Raw genomic sequence first — 17,742 nt, 5'->3', positions numbered from 1 at the left:
GAGTTTAGTCTTACATTTTATAAAATGATGGTAATTCTAACACTTAATAATTCAGTAAGAAAACGACCAGTCCTCTCCCTCCCGGTTCTCTCTCGCTAGATCCGCAACAACCCCCCCCCCCCCAAAACCCAAAAAACTCCTCAGATCCGGCCGCGTTCCTTCACTTTCCCGAGAAAATCACAGCAGAAAAAAAGATGTCCCATAGCGACACCGTACCCCTTCACCCTTCCTCCCAATCAGACATCGACGAGATCGAGAACCTCATCCACGCCAGCGTCCAATCCGCCCCCGCGACAGTGCTTCCTGCCCGACCGCCCAGCCCGCCGCGCGCCTCTATCCCCGTTGTCTCTTCCTCACCATTCTTACAGTCCAATCTCCCTCCACCACCGCCACCCTCTTCCAACCAGAAGGTGCCATCTGTCCCCGAACCTCCTCCTCCGCCATCCTCTAGTATCGCTGCGAGTGGGTTCGGTTCGGCCCCGAACACGCTTACGGAGCCGGTATGGGACACGGTAAAGCGCGATCTGTCGAGAATCGTCAGCAATCTAAAGCTCGTGGTGTTCCCGAACCCTTATAGGGAGGATCCCGGTAAGGCGTTGCGTGATTGGGATCTCTGGGGCCCCTTTTTCTTCATTGTCTTCTTGGGTCTAGCACTCTCCTGGTCTGCTTCCGTAAAGAAGGTCTGCCTGTTTTTTCTTGTTTCTTTTTCGGTTTAATCAGTCTTCCAGCATAATTTAGCTGCCACTGATTCAATAATGATATATGACTGACATGGTTTAGTTTTTTTAAATTAGTTCATTGGTCAAGGAAACCGAGGTGAGACGATTAATTTTAAAGATGGATTTGGTTTTTATATGAGGTTCTGAGCTTAGCGATCAATTATGGTGAGGTAAATGAATGTTACCTGGGAATGAGGCATTGTCATTCATTTGTAATGGCAGTTTAGGTTTGCGTAGGCTGTAAACGAACTGAGCGAACAGCTCGAGCTCAAATGCTATAAACTTTAGCTCTAGATCCGTTCGTTTATTAAAACTCATATTAACTTAATTAAATAAATTTTATGATGTTTTTTAAATTTTATAATAAAAACATGCTAAGTATTTAAAACTTTGAGAAGAAAGCATCTTCCTTATGCGGTATGCATCTTCCTAATATAATTTATTACACATTATATACATACGCATATCTATATACTATAAACATTTTTCTATTGTAACCTCTAGTTAGGTGTTCCCTATGTATACTTCCTGTGAACTTGGGTTTTGCCTATTTCTATTAATAAAACTTCTTGATTACCTATCAAAAAAAATATATATACTATAAACATTTTACGTAGAAAAAAATGGGATTGTCAAAATTAAGAACAATCTCATGAACACTCAGAACCGAGGGGAGGGGATTGCAAGTTACATCCTCTATCATGTAAATGCTCAAGAACAACAGAGTTAACATGCAAGGTTGATTAGCATCATCCGCTAAATTACCTATTGCTGCTATGTAATGATCTCCATCGTAACATTTTGTGTGAGTGGAGGTAGCTGCTATAGTAGTAGGTTGAAGTCCATACTGGACCAGTTTTTTTTTTTTTTAAGTTAATTTATTCACAATAATTAGTATACTTTTGTCGTTCGACTTTGTAAGGCCCTTCTCCTTTGTGATTGAGGTTATGTAGGCATAAATGGATATTTTCATGAGCTTTTTAATGCATTCAATTCGGTTTCAAAAGAAATAAACTGTGGGGTAACCCTGTTCTTTGGTTTAAAGCCTAAATAATGACCAAGTATTTTTCAAGTGTTACTAAAATGTATTTTTCAAGTGTCTTTCTTAGTAGCTTATATATTAATTATTAAGGCCCTGTTTGGTTTTGTAGATGGTCTCAACCCATCTCATCCCCTGTCATCTCATCTCAACATCTAAACCCCATTAAAAACAAACATTTTTCAATTTCAAATTCTTAAACTTTTCTACTTTTTCATCTAATCATTACAACTTTCTCAAATTTCCAAACAAAACACAAAAACAATTCAATTTTTTCAAATCCCAAAACAAAAATAATATTCTAATAATATTTTAACTTTATAATATTTTTATTCAATCTTTTCTCTCATTTTCCAAAATCCTATAAAACATCTTAATTCAAATCATTTCATTACTATTGACAAACTATCTTAATACTATTCATAGATTTCTTATATCATCTCATCTGTATAACCAAACGAGGCCTGAGTGATGGTTGCTTTACTATTTTGTTTATTTCATCACGTTTTCTTCTTTTATTACAAATGCTATGTGCTAAGAAAATAAATTAGTAAGCATTTGCAAGTATACTAATCTTGCTTATACGTGCTATTTGTAAAGCTTTCCATTAGATATTTGAGTCGGGTTGACCAAGAGAATGTATTTTACACTATTTTCGAAATTAGAGGCTTTCTTCCAAGAACTAATACCATTACTTATTGGGTTAATGTCTTGCCATCTTGCTCTTTGGTATTGCAAGATACCTATGTAGAACCAGAAATGATTGCATGAGATGATGTAGATGATGGTCAGGATAGTACTTTCTTTTTCCTTTTATTTTTGAATATTTGAGGAGATAAACAATGATACTAATAAGTATTTATGGGGTTTTAGGTTCGGTGTACTGCAGTGACGAAATGTAGAAAAGAAATTTTCATGGTTTTTTTTTTTTTTTTTTCATGGTGTATGCAGAATTTTTATTGGTCTCAATGTTAGCATAATTTTTTTCCTTACAAGATGCAATGGTGATTCTTGCACAAAATGTGTTTTTCTTTGAATATTCATTTTTGAATATGTGAGGAGATAAACAATGATACTAATAAGTATTTATGGGATTTTAGATTCGGTGTGCTGCAGTGACAAAATTTAGAAATGAAATTTCATTGTTTATTTCTTTTTATGGTGTATGCAGAATGGTTATAGGTAATTAAGAGGGGTTTTTTTTTTTTTTTTCTTTTATAGGTAAAAAGATGTAGAAAATGACTCTCAGATTTTGTATATATGCCAATTAAGAGTCTTTTTTTTCTTTTATAGGTATAAAGAGGTAGAAAATGACTCAGATTATGTATCTATGCCAAATAAGAGGCATGTCTTCTTTTTTTTTTTTAGGCTCTCTGCTCCTTTACTTATTGTATATCCTTTCATTTATTTAAAGTTAAATCCAATTCATAGTAGTTTGCTAACTGACTCATTAAAAAAATTGTTAGCTCACTTTCTTCTATATTCTCCAGTCTGAGGTTTTTGCGGTTGCATTTGCGCTACTTGCTGCTGGTGCTGTAATTCTGACATTGAATGTACTGCTATTGGTAACTCTCTCTCTCATATCCTGGCGTTAACTTTTGGTTTAGTTACACCTCTCCTTCCTGCTAGACATAAAAAATCTTGAAATTTGGTGATCTGGTCTCTGATTCTGTATACAAGAAGATTATGAAAAATACCCAGATGTCTACTTCCAAAGTCTGAGGTTCACATGCTTGCCTACTTTCCTTCAGTAAATAATAAAAAAAATGGACACTTTGACCGAGGTTCTTACGTTCTTTTATTCAGGGTGGACATATAATCTTCTTCCAAAGTCTGAGTTTGCTGGGTTATTGCCTGTTCCCTCTTGACGTTGGAGCCCTAGTCTGTCTGTTGAAGGACAATGTGATACTGAAAGTGATTGTGGTAAGTGTGTCGTTGGCGTGGAGCTCCTGGGCTGCTTATCCTTTCATGAGTTCAGCAGTCAACCCCAGGAGAAAGGCCCTTGCCCTCTATCCTGTTTTTCTCATGTATGTATCTGTCGGTTTTCTCATCATTGCCATTGATTAGTACATCAGCTTTGCCCACTAGACAGATTCGCATGAGCATCATAAATTCAATTTGGGTTATAGAAAAATTCATGTAATGAACTGTTTTCTTTTCTTTTCATATTACTGTATTTTTTTTTTTTTTTGTACTTCTGAGTCGACATGTTTGGAGGCAATTCTGTGAATATTCCGAACTAGCTATATGAAACAGTATACAAGTTGCTTTAACCTACTCTGTCACGCTTTTAAAAGGGGAGATCTGAAAGGGGTCTATCTCAATATTTTTACGTTGGTGTGGTGTTTCGGTCTGGGTACCTAAGAGTGCTCAAGATTTTGGGTGTGCTTCTGGGGTATGGGCAAGCAAATACTGGAGAGTTTGTTTATCCTCTGAAGTTTCGGCCCCAATAATGTAGTGTAGTTCATGGAGTTTCTGGCCTCATTAAGATGCATGACCTTGCAAGGCATTCGTCAATGCTAACAAAGCCATATAAATTAATGAATATACGTCCCGAAAAGATGTAGGCAAGACTGGAAGTAAGAAACTAACTCGAGAGCACGTGCTTATGGGAACAAGTGCAATTTTGGCATGTTAGATAAATCTTTTGCTAATTAGACCAAAGATATTATAGTTCCTATTTTCTTCTTTAGACCAAAGGAGGGAAAAAAAACAGAGAAGAGTCGAAGAGGGAAGAGGGGCGAGCCAGATTTATGAAAGGAGGACTGAACCTTTGTGGTTTTCTTGGAGAAGATGGACGTAGCCTGTAACAGATTTTGAGAAAAGCAGAGAAAATGAGCAAAAAGTTGTTTGTGTATTAGTTTCTGTGTATTTACAATACATCAAGGTATGTCTATATATAGCAATGTACAATCACGTGGGAATGAGGGAATCAAATTCTAACATATTGAGACAAATATTTAGACAAAATTACATATCAGGCATTTGGATTTATTCTAGAGGATTCTGCATATTCTGAATTGAGTTGGAGAAATGTTGATGAGCTGTGATAACTCGTGGCACTAGCATCAGAATTGTGTTTCTTTGTTGGCAAACTTTGTACAGATTTTAAACCCCCCCCCCCCCCCCTCCCCTCCCCTCCTCAAAAACAAGATGGAGAGTGGATGTCAAGAACTCTCATCTTGAGCAGAAGAGAAGACAATAATGGAGATGGAAGAGCTTTGGTAAGCAGGTCAGCCAACTGAGAGCTGGATGGAGCATATGCAGTAGAGATTGTTCCTTCTTGTATTTTGTCACGAATTAGATGACAATCTAATTCAATATGTTTAGTGCGTTCGTGAAAAATGGGGTTGGCGCTGCAATGTGCAAGGCAGCTTGGTTGTCGCAGTACAAGGTAACAAGCTTTAAGTGTGGAACTTTGAGATCAGCAAGGAGATACTTCAACCATACAATTTCACAAGAGGCAGCTGCCATTGATCGGTATTTAGCTTCAGCAGAGCTTCTGGAAATGGTTGTTTGCTTCTTGGATTTCCATGAGATGAGAGATTGACCAAGAAACACACAATAACCAGTGGTGGATCTTCTGGTATTAGGGTAAGAAGCTCAGTCTGAATCACAATAAGCAGTGAGGTGACAAGTGGAAGAAGAAGAAGGAAAGAACAAACCTTGAGCTGGAGAGTTTTTGACATATTTCAACACCTTATATGCTGCTTGAAGGTGAGGGAGCCGAGGTGCTACCATGAATTGACTGAGCAAGTGAGTAGAATAATTCAAATCAGGTCAAGTAATTGTTAAATATAGAAGTATGCCAATAAGTCTTCTAAACAAAGTTGGATCTTGTAGAAGTGTGCCTTCATCTTTTGAGAATTTGAGGTTAGAATCCATTGGAGTGGAGCTTGGTTTACAACCAAGCAAACCAGAATCATGCAAGATATCTAGTGCGTATTTACGCTGACAGACTTGAATATCAGTAGGATTACGAGCTATCTCCAAACCCAAAAAAGACTTGAGTGACCCAAGGTCTTTGATCTTAAACTTAGTATCCAAAAATTGCTTAAGGTCTGAAACAGCTTGTGAATCATTAGAGGCCACTACTATATCATCGACATATACAAGTAAGGCAATAAAAGAGAGGCCAGATTGTTTGGTGAAGAGACTATAATCTAATCTTGATTGAATGAAACCAAAGATAATTAAGGAGGATAAGAATTTGGCATATCATTGTCGAGAAGCTTGTTTAAGGCCATATAAACTTCTCTTCAGTTGGCAAACTTTGTCTTTCTCTTTAATCAAATAACTAGGAGGAATTTTCATGTAGACCTCATCTTCCAATTCACCATTTAAGAAGGCGTTGTTCATGTCAAATTGGTGGAGAATCCAGCCTTTGATAGCAACGAGTGCCAAAAGTGTTTTGACAGTGACAAGCTTGGCAACGGATGAAAAAGTTTCATGACAGTCCAGCCCCTCTTGTTTTGTGTATCCTTTAGCAACCAATTGTGCCTTGTGTCTTTCGATTGTGCCATCTGTGCTGTACTTAATTTTGTAAACCCATTTTGAACCAATAGCTACTTTGCCTGGAGGAAGATCAACAATGTCCTAAGTGTTGTTCAATTCTAAAGCTACAATTTCACCATCCATAGATTTACGCCACTCATAAAATTGTATTGTTTGTTTATAGGAGGTTGGCTCAGATTCTTTAAGGATGGAAGTGGAAAAAACAGCATGTTGAGGAGATAATTGTGCATGAGATAGAACAGATGATAAGGGTTAAGGATGAGCATTATGTGAAGTACCTTTTCCTTTGGAGTTGGACAATGAAGAAGGAGGCCTAGCAGCTTGTTGACAGTAGTAATCCTGCAGATAAACTGGAGGTTTCTTGGGTCGATCAGATTTTTGAGGAGCTGGTTGATGAGTTGTTGAAGTAATGGTTGGTGAGGAGGAGGGTGGAGGTGATGGAGGGGTTGGTGAGTGAGATGATGATTCATAATCTGATGGAGATGTAATGTCTAAGTCGAGTGGTGGAATAGGAGTGGAAGAGGGAAGATTGGAAGTGGAATTGGTAATGTTTGCCTTAAAAGGAAAGGTTTGTTCATAAAATATGACATCACGGGAGATGAAGACAGATTTATTGTCTAAGTCCAATAATTTATATCCTTTCACCCAAAGGGATATTCTAGGAGAATGCATTTTCTAGCACGAGAATCAATTTTTTGACAATTATGTGTCAATGTAGAGGCATAGCATAGGCATCCAAAAATTCTTAAGTGATTGTAGGTTGGTATGGTCTAATAAAGTAGTTGATATGGTGATTGATTTTGAAGGCTGGGGGAAGGGGTTCAGTTTATTAAATAGGTGGTAGCCATAACACATTCTTTCCAACAAGAAATGGGAATGCCTGATTGAAATCTTAATGCTCGAGCCACATTCAATATGTGTTGATGTTTGCGTTCTACAATCACATTTTGTTGGGGGGTTGCAACGCAACTTCTTTGGTGAATGATACCTTTTGTCATATAGAAATTAGTCATGGCAAATTCAATACCATTATCTGAACAAATGGTTTTAATTTTAGTTTGAAATTGAGTTTCAACAAGAGAGCAAAAAAAATTGAAGGATTGGTCTGGTTTGTGATTTGTTATTCATTAGATAAAGCCATGTGGATCTTATGAAGTCATCAACAATAGTAAGAAAGTATTTAGTACCATCATGTGCCATATGAGAACAAGGTCCCCATATGTCACAATGAATGATATCAAATGGGTGTTGTGCTCGATTTTGACTAATTGGAAATGGAAGTCTATGATGTTTAGATAAATGACAAGTATTGCAAGGAGGAATTTCATTCATAAACTTGTGATCTGATAATTGTTTTTGTAACAATGAGAGTCGAGAATTAGAGAGATGTCCCATTTTACAATGCCATAAACTATGCTCAGATTGAGTGCAGGAAACAGAGTTAGAAAAGGAATGTGAAATGCAAGGAAAAGCAGATAAAGTGGCAGCAAGGGCTATAGGAGATATTGCTGTCAACTTGAAATGGTATAAGCCATTGTGAGTCTCACCCTTCCCAATCGTGCTCCAAGAGGAAAGGTCCTGCACAAAACATTCATTAGTAAAGAAAATGAGACATCAATTAATGTCTTGAGTTAGTTTTCTTGCTGAAATGAGGTTAAAATTAAAAGAGGGAATGCTGAGAGCATTCTTCTTAAGGGTAACATAATTAGTATGTTGGACTGTGCCTTGATGTGTGACTTCGGCTTGGTTACCATTTGGCATTTTAACATGGAAAGAAACTTTGGTAGGTTTTGAGGTGTAAAGGGGGGTATAACAGATCATATGATCTGTTGTACTCGTGTCTATTATCCATGGAATTTTTGAGTTTGAAAATTTTCTATTAAAAACTAAGAGACATAATGAAATACCAGCCATGGCAGAAGAGGATGGTTGAGAATTTGTGGTAGGACTCTGCACTTGGTTAACAGAAGGTGGTGAAGTCTGAGATTGCAGCAAAGCTATAAGATGGTGATATTGTTCTTTAGTTAAAACAGTCTTTGAGTCCTCAGTGAGCTGCTCTCGGTCAGGTAGACTGATTTGGTTAGCAAAAGAGTCATTGCCTTTGTCCCAATTGTAAAACTTATGGCCTGGAGGATAGCCATGAAGCTTGTAACATGGTTGCAAAGGCAAGAGAATCAATGTTGATGGTGGGGTTGGAAATCTGTTTTCGTTTTTCTTCTTGCTGAACAAGGGCATAAACCTCACTCAGACTTGGTGGTGGTTTAATCAAAATGACTTGGGCTTTAATGTTGCTAAAAGAATCATGAAGTCCCATGAGGAACTTCATCATCCATTCACGTTGCTGGTTTGCTATGACAGTTTACATGGCACCACAGGTGCAAGAGGGTATGGTTTCAAAATTCACAAATTCATCGAGGAAGCTTTTCAGTTTTGAAAAATATAGGTTAACAGAATCATCTCCTTGAGAAAGAGAGTGAATGGACTATTTAACTCATAAATTCAAGATCCATTGTTTTGTACAAATCGTTGCTCCAACTCAAGCCAAAGGGCATGAGCAGTTTCAACATACACAATACTATTTTTGATTTCTATGGACATAGCATTTTGCAGCCAAGTTACAACCATGTCATTGCATTCAAGCCATGGTTCTAACAAAGTACTGGAATCAGCAGGTTGACAAATGGTTCCATCGATGAAAATTAGCTTCTTTTTTATGTGAAGAGATCTTCGAACTGTACGGGCCCAAGAATGATAGTTATTGACAGTGAGGGGATGATTTGTGAGCAAGGCTCCAGGACCATCGTTAGGGTTGAGAAAATAGGGGCTGTAATGATCTTTTGGATTTTTGTTGATAGTGACCATTACTGCTCTGGTACCATAACAGATTTTGAGAAAAGCAGATAAAATGAGCAAAAAGCTGTCAGTGTATTAGTCTCTGTGTATTTACAGTACAACAAGGTATGTCTATATATAGCAATGTACAATCATGTGGGATTGAGGAAATCAAATTCTAATAGATTGAGACAAATATTTAAACAAAATTACATATCAGCCATTTGGATTTATTCTAGAGGATTCTGCATATTCTGAATTGAGTTGAGGAAATGTTGATGAGCTGTGATGACCCGTGGCACTAGCATCGGAATTGTGTTGCCTTGTTGGCAAACTTTGTACAGATTTTAACAGCCTGATCATGCTTTGACTGCAGTAGAATGAAATAATTTTCCGCCAAGATAAAGATTATAGAATGGGAAAATGCTATTATGATTAACAATTAACAAATGTGACCCGAATGGATTTTTTTTCAATTTTATGAGTACAATATTATTTTTATAACTGGTTTTTCAAAAAACAAAATTTTAGAAAGTGAATCAAAATTGAGAAAAAAAAAAAAAAATTGATATCGGTCACATCTTCGATCAATATTTTGAGTCCCTGTAGCAGCAGTGTACTATGGAATATAGCAATTGCATGTTATATCCCAATTAGGAAGATGGAGGCAAGGTTTGGATATAAGAAGTGTTTATTTTATTTTATCTAATTATTTTAATTATTTTAAATTTTTATATAAAATATAATAAATAATTTAATTTTTTCAAATCTTAAAATATAATAATATTAAAAAATAATAGATATTTTATTCAATTTTTAATTTTCATCTCAACTCATTATCCAAACTGCATTATAATCTCTATTTCCCCTTCTATTTTCTGTTAACATTGAATAGATGGTCTTTCCGAGAGGTTTGGAGAGTGAAATGATATGAGAATTTGTAAATAGTAGTAAGATTGTTTGTAAATAGTAGTAAGATAGTTTTAATTGAATATTTTTTTAGTTTTGGAAAATGAGAGAGAAAAATTTGAAAAAAAAATATTATAAAGTTAAAATATTGTAAGAATATAATTTTATAATATTATTTTGTTTGGAGTTTGAAAAAAGTTAGAATTATTTTTTATTTTTTATTTGAAAATTTAAAAAAATTATAATGATTAGTTTAAAATTTTTGTATTTGAATTATATTTAGGAATAAGATAGGATGAAATAAAATGAGATTAAACGAGAATTTTATATCTCATCACATGCCCCAAACATGCCCTTGCCGTTGGAGGAGAATAAAGCGGCCAAAAACAAGTTTATGATGATAAATTTGGCTTTCGTCTAGACATTAGGTTTTCTATAAAAATACATATATATTTTTATGCGTAAGTCTCGCATATTTCTTTTAAAAAAAATGAGATTTATTATTAAAAAATAATTTATTTATTTTCATATGTGTATTATATTTATTCATTTTTTTCAAATGAAACACGCGGGACTAGAACTATAAATATCATTTCTCATATTTTTCAAATGAAAGGACTTGTTTGTATTCCTTTCATCACTCCCGACAATTAATTATTGTTTGCCTTCGTAAAAAAAGTCAAAAATATACATTTTCAACATTCAAAGTTTTCAGCATTCTAATTTTCCTTCTTTACCAAAGAATTAAAACAATTCTTAGATGTTGTGTGGATTATAAAAAGACGGCAAAAGAGTCAAAGTAGGAGAAATATTCGTATATATATATATATTTATATATAGCTTGAAAATTATGCAAAGATGACCATATAGATTATCGATCTAGTTTTCTACGTCCCAATGCAAATGCCTTCGCCTCCATGAGCATAGACTTAAATATATATATATATATATATATATATATATATATTATCCTTACGTTTCATTATCAACCATCTCACCATCAGTTTGTATTATGACAGCATTAAGAGAAATTTAAACATATATCTACCAATGATGCATGTAAAAGTAAGCAGTCAAAGTTTCCAACTCCAAGCAATTATCTAATGGATGTTAATCTGGGGTTACCAGATAAATTTATGGAAGCCTGGATTATCATATCTTTGAATGTGTCAATGTAAATCTGAAAGATAAGTGTTACATTAATTATAAAAGAATTTTATAAAAATAAACTCACAAATTAACATAGTTAATATGTTATATCTATTTTATAATAAAAATAACTTAATAATTTAACATATCATGTCAAATCACGTTAGTTTATAAATTTATTTTTATAAAATATTTTTATAGCTAAATATGAAAATCAACGCTCAATCACAAATATGGAAATCAAACTATTTGATGGTCGATTTTCTGAGAGATGTGAAATAAATACAAGAAATATTGGTGATTGATACGCACCAATCTGTGATTCATGTTGGGGTGGGGTGGGGTGGGGTGCGGGGCGGGCGGGTATGCTGACATACGATGATGAAAAGAAATCTTTCTTTCGGGAAGAGTAATATAGAGCAGTACTTGTCGTTTGACAGATGAATCGTAAGGATTTAAAAATCGTTCGACGATGAAAGAAGCAAAACGTTGAGATTGAAAGGATAAACTAAAAGGAAAAAGATTCTCTTGGGTTGATGTCCGAATTCGATGATCAAAGCTTATATATATATATATGATCCGTAAATACAGATTTCATACGCTACACAGTGACTGCAGTAGTAGACGAGACGCATGCAGGACAAAAGGAGCAAGTGTTCAGGTCTGGTCTGGTCTGGTGCAACGCATGATCGATCAATGACACAGTTTTAACGTAACTAATGTTTTTGGTTTTACATGGACAGGGAGATGTACGGTCAATCGTCTGTGATTTTTTTTTTTTTTTAAATTCTTTTACCGCATGTCTGTCTGGCTGGCTGGCTGGGACGAATAATATTGTGGCTTACTTACGTGTGGGTGAAGGCTGTAACTTGTACGGCCATACTGAAAGAAAACAGAGAGGCAGGGTTGCCAGGAAACTGATCAAAGGCCTGCTTTCGCGTATTGGTTGAGTCTCTCGCCAGCCCGCTCGGCTGTACATGCGGTTTACCAAAAGGGCCGTGCTAGCGTGCCACAAATCTCTCCTTTTTATTATTATTATTTATTTATTTATTTATTTTTATTTTAGATATTTTTAAAAAATAAAAAAAATATACCAATATAGTAAAAATCATTTATTTAATTATTAAATAAAAATAAATAAATACATGAACGATCAAAATGAGTGGACAAAGTCAAGCGATATATTAATATTTTTCTTACCAAAATTCAAAATTATGCAAAAATAATTCAAGATAATACACACTTTTTTTATCAATTAATGTCATTGTCTCATTTTATTAAAAATACTAAATTTTTTGTTTAAAAGATTTTGTAGATATGAAAAATGTAATTAATTTTTAAATTTATTGTAAGTATGAAAATAATGAAAATGAAGGTCATGAAGAACACGATTGATCCTAAACAAAAAACCTTCAAAATGGGATTGACATCTGTTTACTACTCTTTACCTGTTGGCCAAAAGAAATCGAATTGGAGCAAGCTGTTTTGTTGAAGGAGCCACCATTAATAAAACGCTGTAAATCATTTATAAAAAAAATTTGGAGATGGACACTCTTCCTCTAAATTCATCCTCAATCATATGAAAAAATAAATCTTAAAATCATACTTTTTAGATTGATCCTAAAAGAAAGACCTTCGATCTTAAATAAAACCTGAGGCTCTGTCTCCGACCATTTATTTACAACGCGTGGGTCTACCATCTTCATTATCTACTCTTTTTATTTTTAGTATTTATGGCAATGCTGTCGTTGTTGCAAGTTGCAACTATGTATTCATTATCATAAAGATAATTAATAGTGAAAAAAATAAGATAAGAACAGAACATCTGTAAAAATCTTTTGGCAAAGCTATTGGATCCAAAGCTTTAGGCCTCGAAGAAAGGGCATTTCATGTTGATTGGTATAACAGCAATCTCATTTTCTCGAAATAGTCAAGCAATCCGGCTATGTAAGAGGTTCAATACTTCAAATTCTGACTGAAGAAAGCTTTGAAATTGTAGAAACCGTGTTTTGCAGGTAAGCCAAGCCAAAACATTAAAATGGGGCTCAAGAGATAATAGTCCATCACTGGTGCAAGTTTCACATGACAAACAATTATCATTAAAAAGAGGACGGAGGTTCTTAGATTGTGGACACTGTTTTTATGCATATATCCAGTACTCAAGTGGTTTTTGTTGGAGTGTATATTGTTTTGCAGGTCTGCAGCTCAGCAGTAATCCTCTTTTCTATCCCACATTCATTGTCCCTTTCCAAGATCTTGAAATATATAAAAGTCTCTCATTTCACAGCCCTCGTCCTTCATATCAGCAAGAAACTTATTCAAACCCTCCATTATAGTGTACAGGAAAAACTCGATAAAGGACCAACAAAAACCTCTGTACATCACTTAACTCCAACCCCAAGCCAATAGGACCCCCCATCTCTGATCTCTTCCCAACTCAAAAAAACTACTCCAGAAACCCTTTTTGTTTTTTTTTCACTCTTCCTTCCTTTGCTGTCCTCCTTGTACTTGATATCACTCCAATATTGGCCAGCTAATCCTCCAAAAGCCCTTGGCTCTTTTTAAAGGTTTAACCTTTGCTTTATTCCCCCCCTCCTTCTCTCTGTCCACGAATCTCCCAGTTCCTGCAGGCCCCTCAGAGGAATTCCAAAACCCACTCACATAGTTTCTCAACTTTTCTCTATAAATTGAGCAAAACCCATTATCTTCCTCAAACCTAAAAAGAATCTCAGGCTTTCTCCTCAACATACCACACTTACCCTGTTTACCCCATCTCTTTAAGCATATTTTTTACAAGAACCTTTCTTCCTTTACACCAACCCAAGACTATACCGTAAAAGTTAAGAATGAAAGAGTATTGGACCCCTTTTGCATCTCTTCTAGGCGTTTTGGCCTTCTGCCAAAGCCTAATCCAAGTAGTCTTTCCACCTGAACTCCGCTTCGCCATTGTCAAGCTCTTTAACCGGATCTTCCACGGGTTCTCCTCCTACTGCTACTTCGACATCACCGAGATCGACGGCGTCAACACCAACGAGCTCTACAACGCCGTCCAGCTCTACCTCAGCTCCTCCGTCTCCATCACCGGCAGCCGCCTCAGCCTCACCCGCGCCCTAAACTCCAGCTCCACCACCTTCGGCCTCTCCAACAATGACTGCATGGTCGACACCTACAACGGTGTCACCGTCCTCTGGGAACACGTCGTCACGCAAAGGCAAGCTCAAACTTTCTCGTGGCGTCCTTTACCAGAAGAAAAACGAGGCTTCACTCTCCGAATCAAGAAACGCGACAAAACGCTGATTCTTGATTCGTACTTGGATTACATAATGGAAAAGGCAAACGACATACGTAGAAAGAACCAGGACCGTCTTTTGTACACAAACTCGAAAGGTGGATCCTTGGACTCGAGGGGACACCCGTGGGAGTCTGTCCCGTTTAAGCATCCAAGCACATTCGAAACCTTAGCCATGGACCCGGTAAAGAAGCAGGAGATCATGGAGGATCTTATGGGCTTCGCCAACGGTCAAGGATTCTACCAAAAGACTGGACGGGCCTGGAAAAGAGGGTACCTGCTTTATGGACCGCCGGGGACAGGGAAATCAAGCATGATCGCAGCCATGGCAAACTATCTGGGTTACGATATTTACGACTTGGAGCTGACCGAGGTGCATACCAACTCGGACCTGAGGAAGCTGCTGATGAAGACGAGCTCTAAGTCCATAATTGTCATCGAAGACATCGATTGTTCTCTAAATTTGACGAACAGAAAGAAGGCTAATAGTACTAGTTCGCACGCGAGAAGCGCTTACTATGATATGGGTGAAATGCGAGGTGGGGGTGGCTCGGGTGAAGATGGTGGTAACAATACGATGACGCTGTCGGGATTGTTGAATTTCACGGACGGATTATGGTCGTGCTGTGGGAGCGAGAGGATTTTCGTGTTCACCACAAACCACATCGAGAAGCTTGACCCGGCATTGTTGAGGAGTGGGAGGATGGATATGCACATATTTATGAGCTACTGTTCATTCCCAGCGTTGAAGTTACTGTTGAAGAATTACTTGGGGCTGAATGAGGTTGATTTGGAGGTTGCGGTCTTGGAAGAATTGGAAGGTGTCGTTGACCGGGCGGAGATGACTCCGGCGGATGTTAGCGAGGTCTTGATCAAGAACCGGAGTAATAAGGAGAAAGCGGTGAGGGAATTGTTGGCGGCGTTAAAGGTGAGGGCGGAGACGAATGCGAAGACAGGTGGGCCAAGGGAGAGGGACGCGGAGAATGTGGAAGAGGACGAGGAGCAGGAGAAGAGGGCCTTGGAAACTCCCAAACAAGGGTGTGATGAGTTTGAAGAGGAGAGTTGCAAGCAAAGAAAAGGAAATGATGAGAAAGATGATGATATAATAAAGAAATGAAGCTTTCATTTTTCTACTTTATTTTTCCCCTGTTTTGTTTTCTTGTGGTGCGGAAAGTTAAGGGATAAATGGCATACTGCTCCATATTAAGAGCTTGAATTTTTTTTTTTGGGTGTGGGAACCAGAGAAAGAAAGGAGAGGCGGGTGGAAATTATGAAGGGAAATCTTTTCTCCAGTTTAAAACATGTCATGTATATCCTTATTGTCTTGTTTGAATAATGAATAGATTTGATATGTTCCATGATAGGACTACTTCTCTCTTATGTTGCTTTGGGATCTAAAACCACATGCATAGATCCCTCCATATATATTGATGAAAGTGTTACAAGAAGACAGCTTGACATACATTGTAAACTTGCTAGCTATCTGAGCTTTTTGTGACCAGCTGGAAGCACATGGGCATTATCAATGATGTGTCTTGATGGGAGGTGATTGTTTATGATCAGGGAATGAAGTTTTGAAACTGGGTAAAATTCCTTCAAGGATTTACATTGCCTTTTGAGAAGAGCAGAGTCATCTTGAAATGAATAGGGATGGATCTCATCTCAGCATGTATTTGAAATGAGCAACTTGTGGAAGTTTTCTCAAAGTTATGAGTGGTTGCCCTTTCCACGAACTTTCTACTCTTAGAAAAAAGAGATATATAGTAATGCTAATCTTGGAGGAGACTTTGTGAATGGATAGGATTAGAGAAGTGAACAGAAATAAGACGAAAAGGGAGGAACAACAGGACAAACAAAGATTTTGTGTTCGGAAAAAGGAGGATTGAGTTGCAAAAGCAGCTGGAAAGTCCTCACTTCAAATGAGAAAAAGTTGACATTTTGGTGTTGATCATCAAGTTGTCAAGCCCGATCTCCACAGACATGGTGGGGGCATATGACCAACACGTAGAGCACCCAGTCGATTTTTTGATAATATCCTTTAAAATTTATTTTTTTCTATTTTACATATTAATTTTTATAATATATTATACATCAGCTTATCTATTCTTTCTTTATATCATTTAAATATTATACTTTTTAATATTTTTATTCATTTCAAATAAAGTAAAAAGTATAAAATAGATAAAAAAAATAATAAAAAGTAAAAAATAGAGATAAAATGAATTAAATATTTATATAAGTGTAAATAGTGTTTCATAAATTTAGAGAAGATACTGTAGCAAATTGGATATTAGTTGTAAAATACATAATCCATCGGAAGGGTTATATTAAACTATTTCCTTCAAATTTTACAAAAACATAAATTTTACATAATCCATTAAGAATGTTCAACACAACCTTTAATAACTCTTTAATTTGCAGAGAAAACATGTAATTTTTCAAATGAATGCTAACCAACCCTTCATTTGTTATATAGCTCAAGTGTTATATTTTTATTTGTTTTACTAATTTTATTTTTCCTTTTTTCTTATTGGTTTTGGATAAAATAAATCAATACATATAATTTGCCTAGTCTTTTTGTTTTGGGTTGAAGTAACCTTTCAGTTTATTCAGACGCGTTCTTGTCCCTCAGAAAAGAGAACTAAAGACATGGGTGGGTAAGAGTTTCTTGATTCCATAAGATTTTTATTTGAAAAAATCTACACAGCTTCCCATCCTCCACACATCACATATTTTTTAAATTTTATTATTTTTTTCTTTCATCAAATTTTTAAGATATGAATAATGAATAGAAAAATAAAATTATTTTAAAAAGAATAAACTCAAAAAAAAATTTAAAAAATATATTAAAAAATATAAAAATTTAAAAAAAAAAGTGGTGTGTAAAAGTTGGAAAGGTTGTATAGCATTACTCTTTTTATTTTCGTTCTATCCCTATCGATTTGCAATTTCCAAGATGCTTTTTTTTTTTTAATAGTACAAACAGTTCGCGTGTCAAAACTTGATTCCATGATTGAACTCTTAAAAATGCCATGTTCGTTTGAATGGGGAAGTTGAAAGAGATTGATTTTTGAAAGAAAGCAACCATGCTGAGAACTTGAATAAAGAATTGACTATCTCCATTGAAGTATTGTAAAATGCAAGCCATTTTAATATATTCTACACGTAGGCTTAGGCGGAATTAAAAATATCTCAATTCATCTCATTTAATTATTACTTTCAAGTTTTCAAATAAAATATAATAAACAATTCAAAATTTTCAAATATCAAAATAAAAATTATATTATAAC

General features: G+C 35.8%; 2 protein-coding genes across 2 annotated transcripts; both read left to right on the top strand.

Annotated features, from left to right (window-relative positions):
- Positions 1 to 53: 53 nt before the first annotated feature.
- On the top strand, positions 54 to 4,031 carry LOC108991153 (protein YIPF6 homolog). The gene is made up of 3 exons (XM_018965307.2): positions 54 to 680; positions 3,249 to 3,323; positions 3,565 to 4,031. Exons 1-3 carry the CDS (start codon positions 195 to 197, stop codon positions 3,823 to 3,825), a joined length of 822 nt encoding a protein of 273 aa, XP_018820852.2. The 5' UTR covers positions 54 to 194; the 3' UTR covers positions 3,826 to 4,031.
- Positions 4,032 to 13,220: 9,189 nt separating this feature from the next.
- On the top strand, positions 13,221 to 15,807 carry LOC108991156 (AAA-ATPase At5g57480-like). Its single transcript, XM_018965309.2, has one exon. It carries the CDS (start codon positions 14,010 to 14,012, stop codon positions 15,567 to 15,569), a length of 1,560 nt encoding a protein of 519 aa, XP_018820854.2. The 5' UTR covers positions 13,221 to 14,009; the 3' UTR covers positions 15,570 to 15,807.
- The last annotated feature ends 1,935 nt before the right edge of the window (positions 15,808 to 17,742 follow it).

Source organism: Juglans regia, chromosome 8 (assembly GCF_001411555.2).
Source record: "Juglans regia cultivar Chandler chromosome 8, Walnut 2.0, whole genome shotgun sequence".
Classification (NCBI taxonomy): Eukaryota; Viridiplantae; Streptophyta; class Magnoliopsida; order Fagales; family Juglandaceae; genus Juglans; species Juglans regia.
The sequence above is the reverse complement of the archived record's forward strand: the minus strand, read 5'-3'. Positions and strand labels throughout refer to the sequence as shown.

What these genes read in the sequence shown, in the direction of transcription:
- LOC108991153 (XM_018965307.2), top strand. Translation starts at nt 195, where the DNA reads ATGTCCCATAGCGACACCGTACCCCTTCACCCTTCCTCCCAATCAGAC. An exon ending in GGTCTGCTTCCGTAAAGAAG is followed by an intron (nt 681 to 3,248) that starts GTCTGCCTGTTT and finishes TATATTCTCCAG; the next exon opens with TCTGAGGTTTTTGCGGTTGC. An exon ending in CATTGAATGTACTGCTATTG is followed by an intron (nt 3,324 to 3,564) that starts GTAACTCTCTCT and finishes TCTTTTATTCAG; the next exon opens with GGTGGACATATAATCTTCTT.
- LOC108991156 (XM_018965309.2), top strand. Translation starts at nt 14,010, where the DNA reads ATGAAAGAGTATTGGACCCCTTTTGCATCTCTTCTAGGCGTTTTGGCC.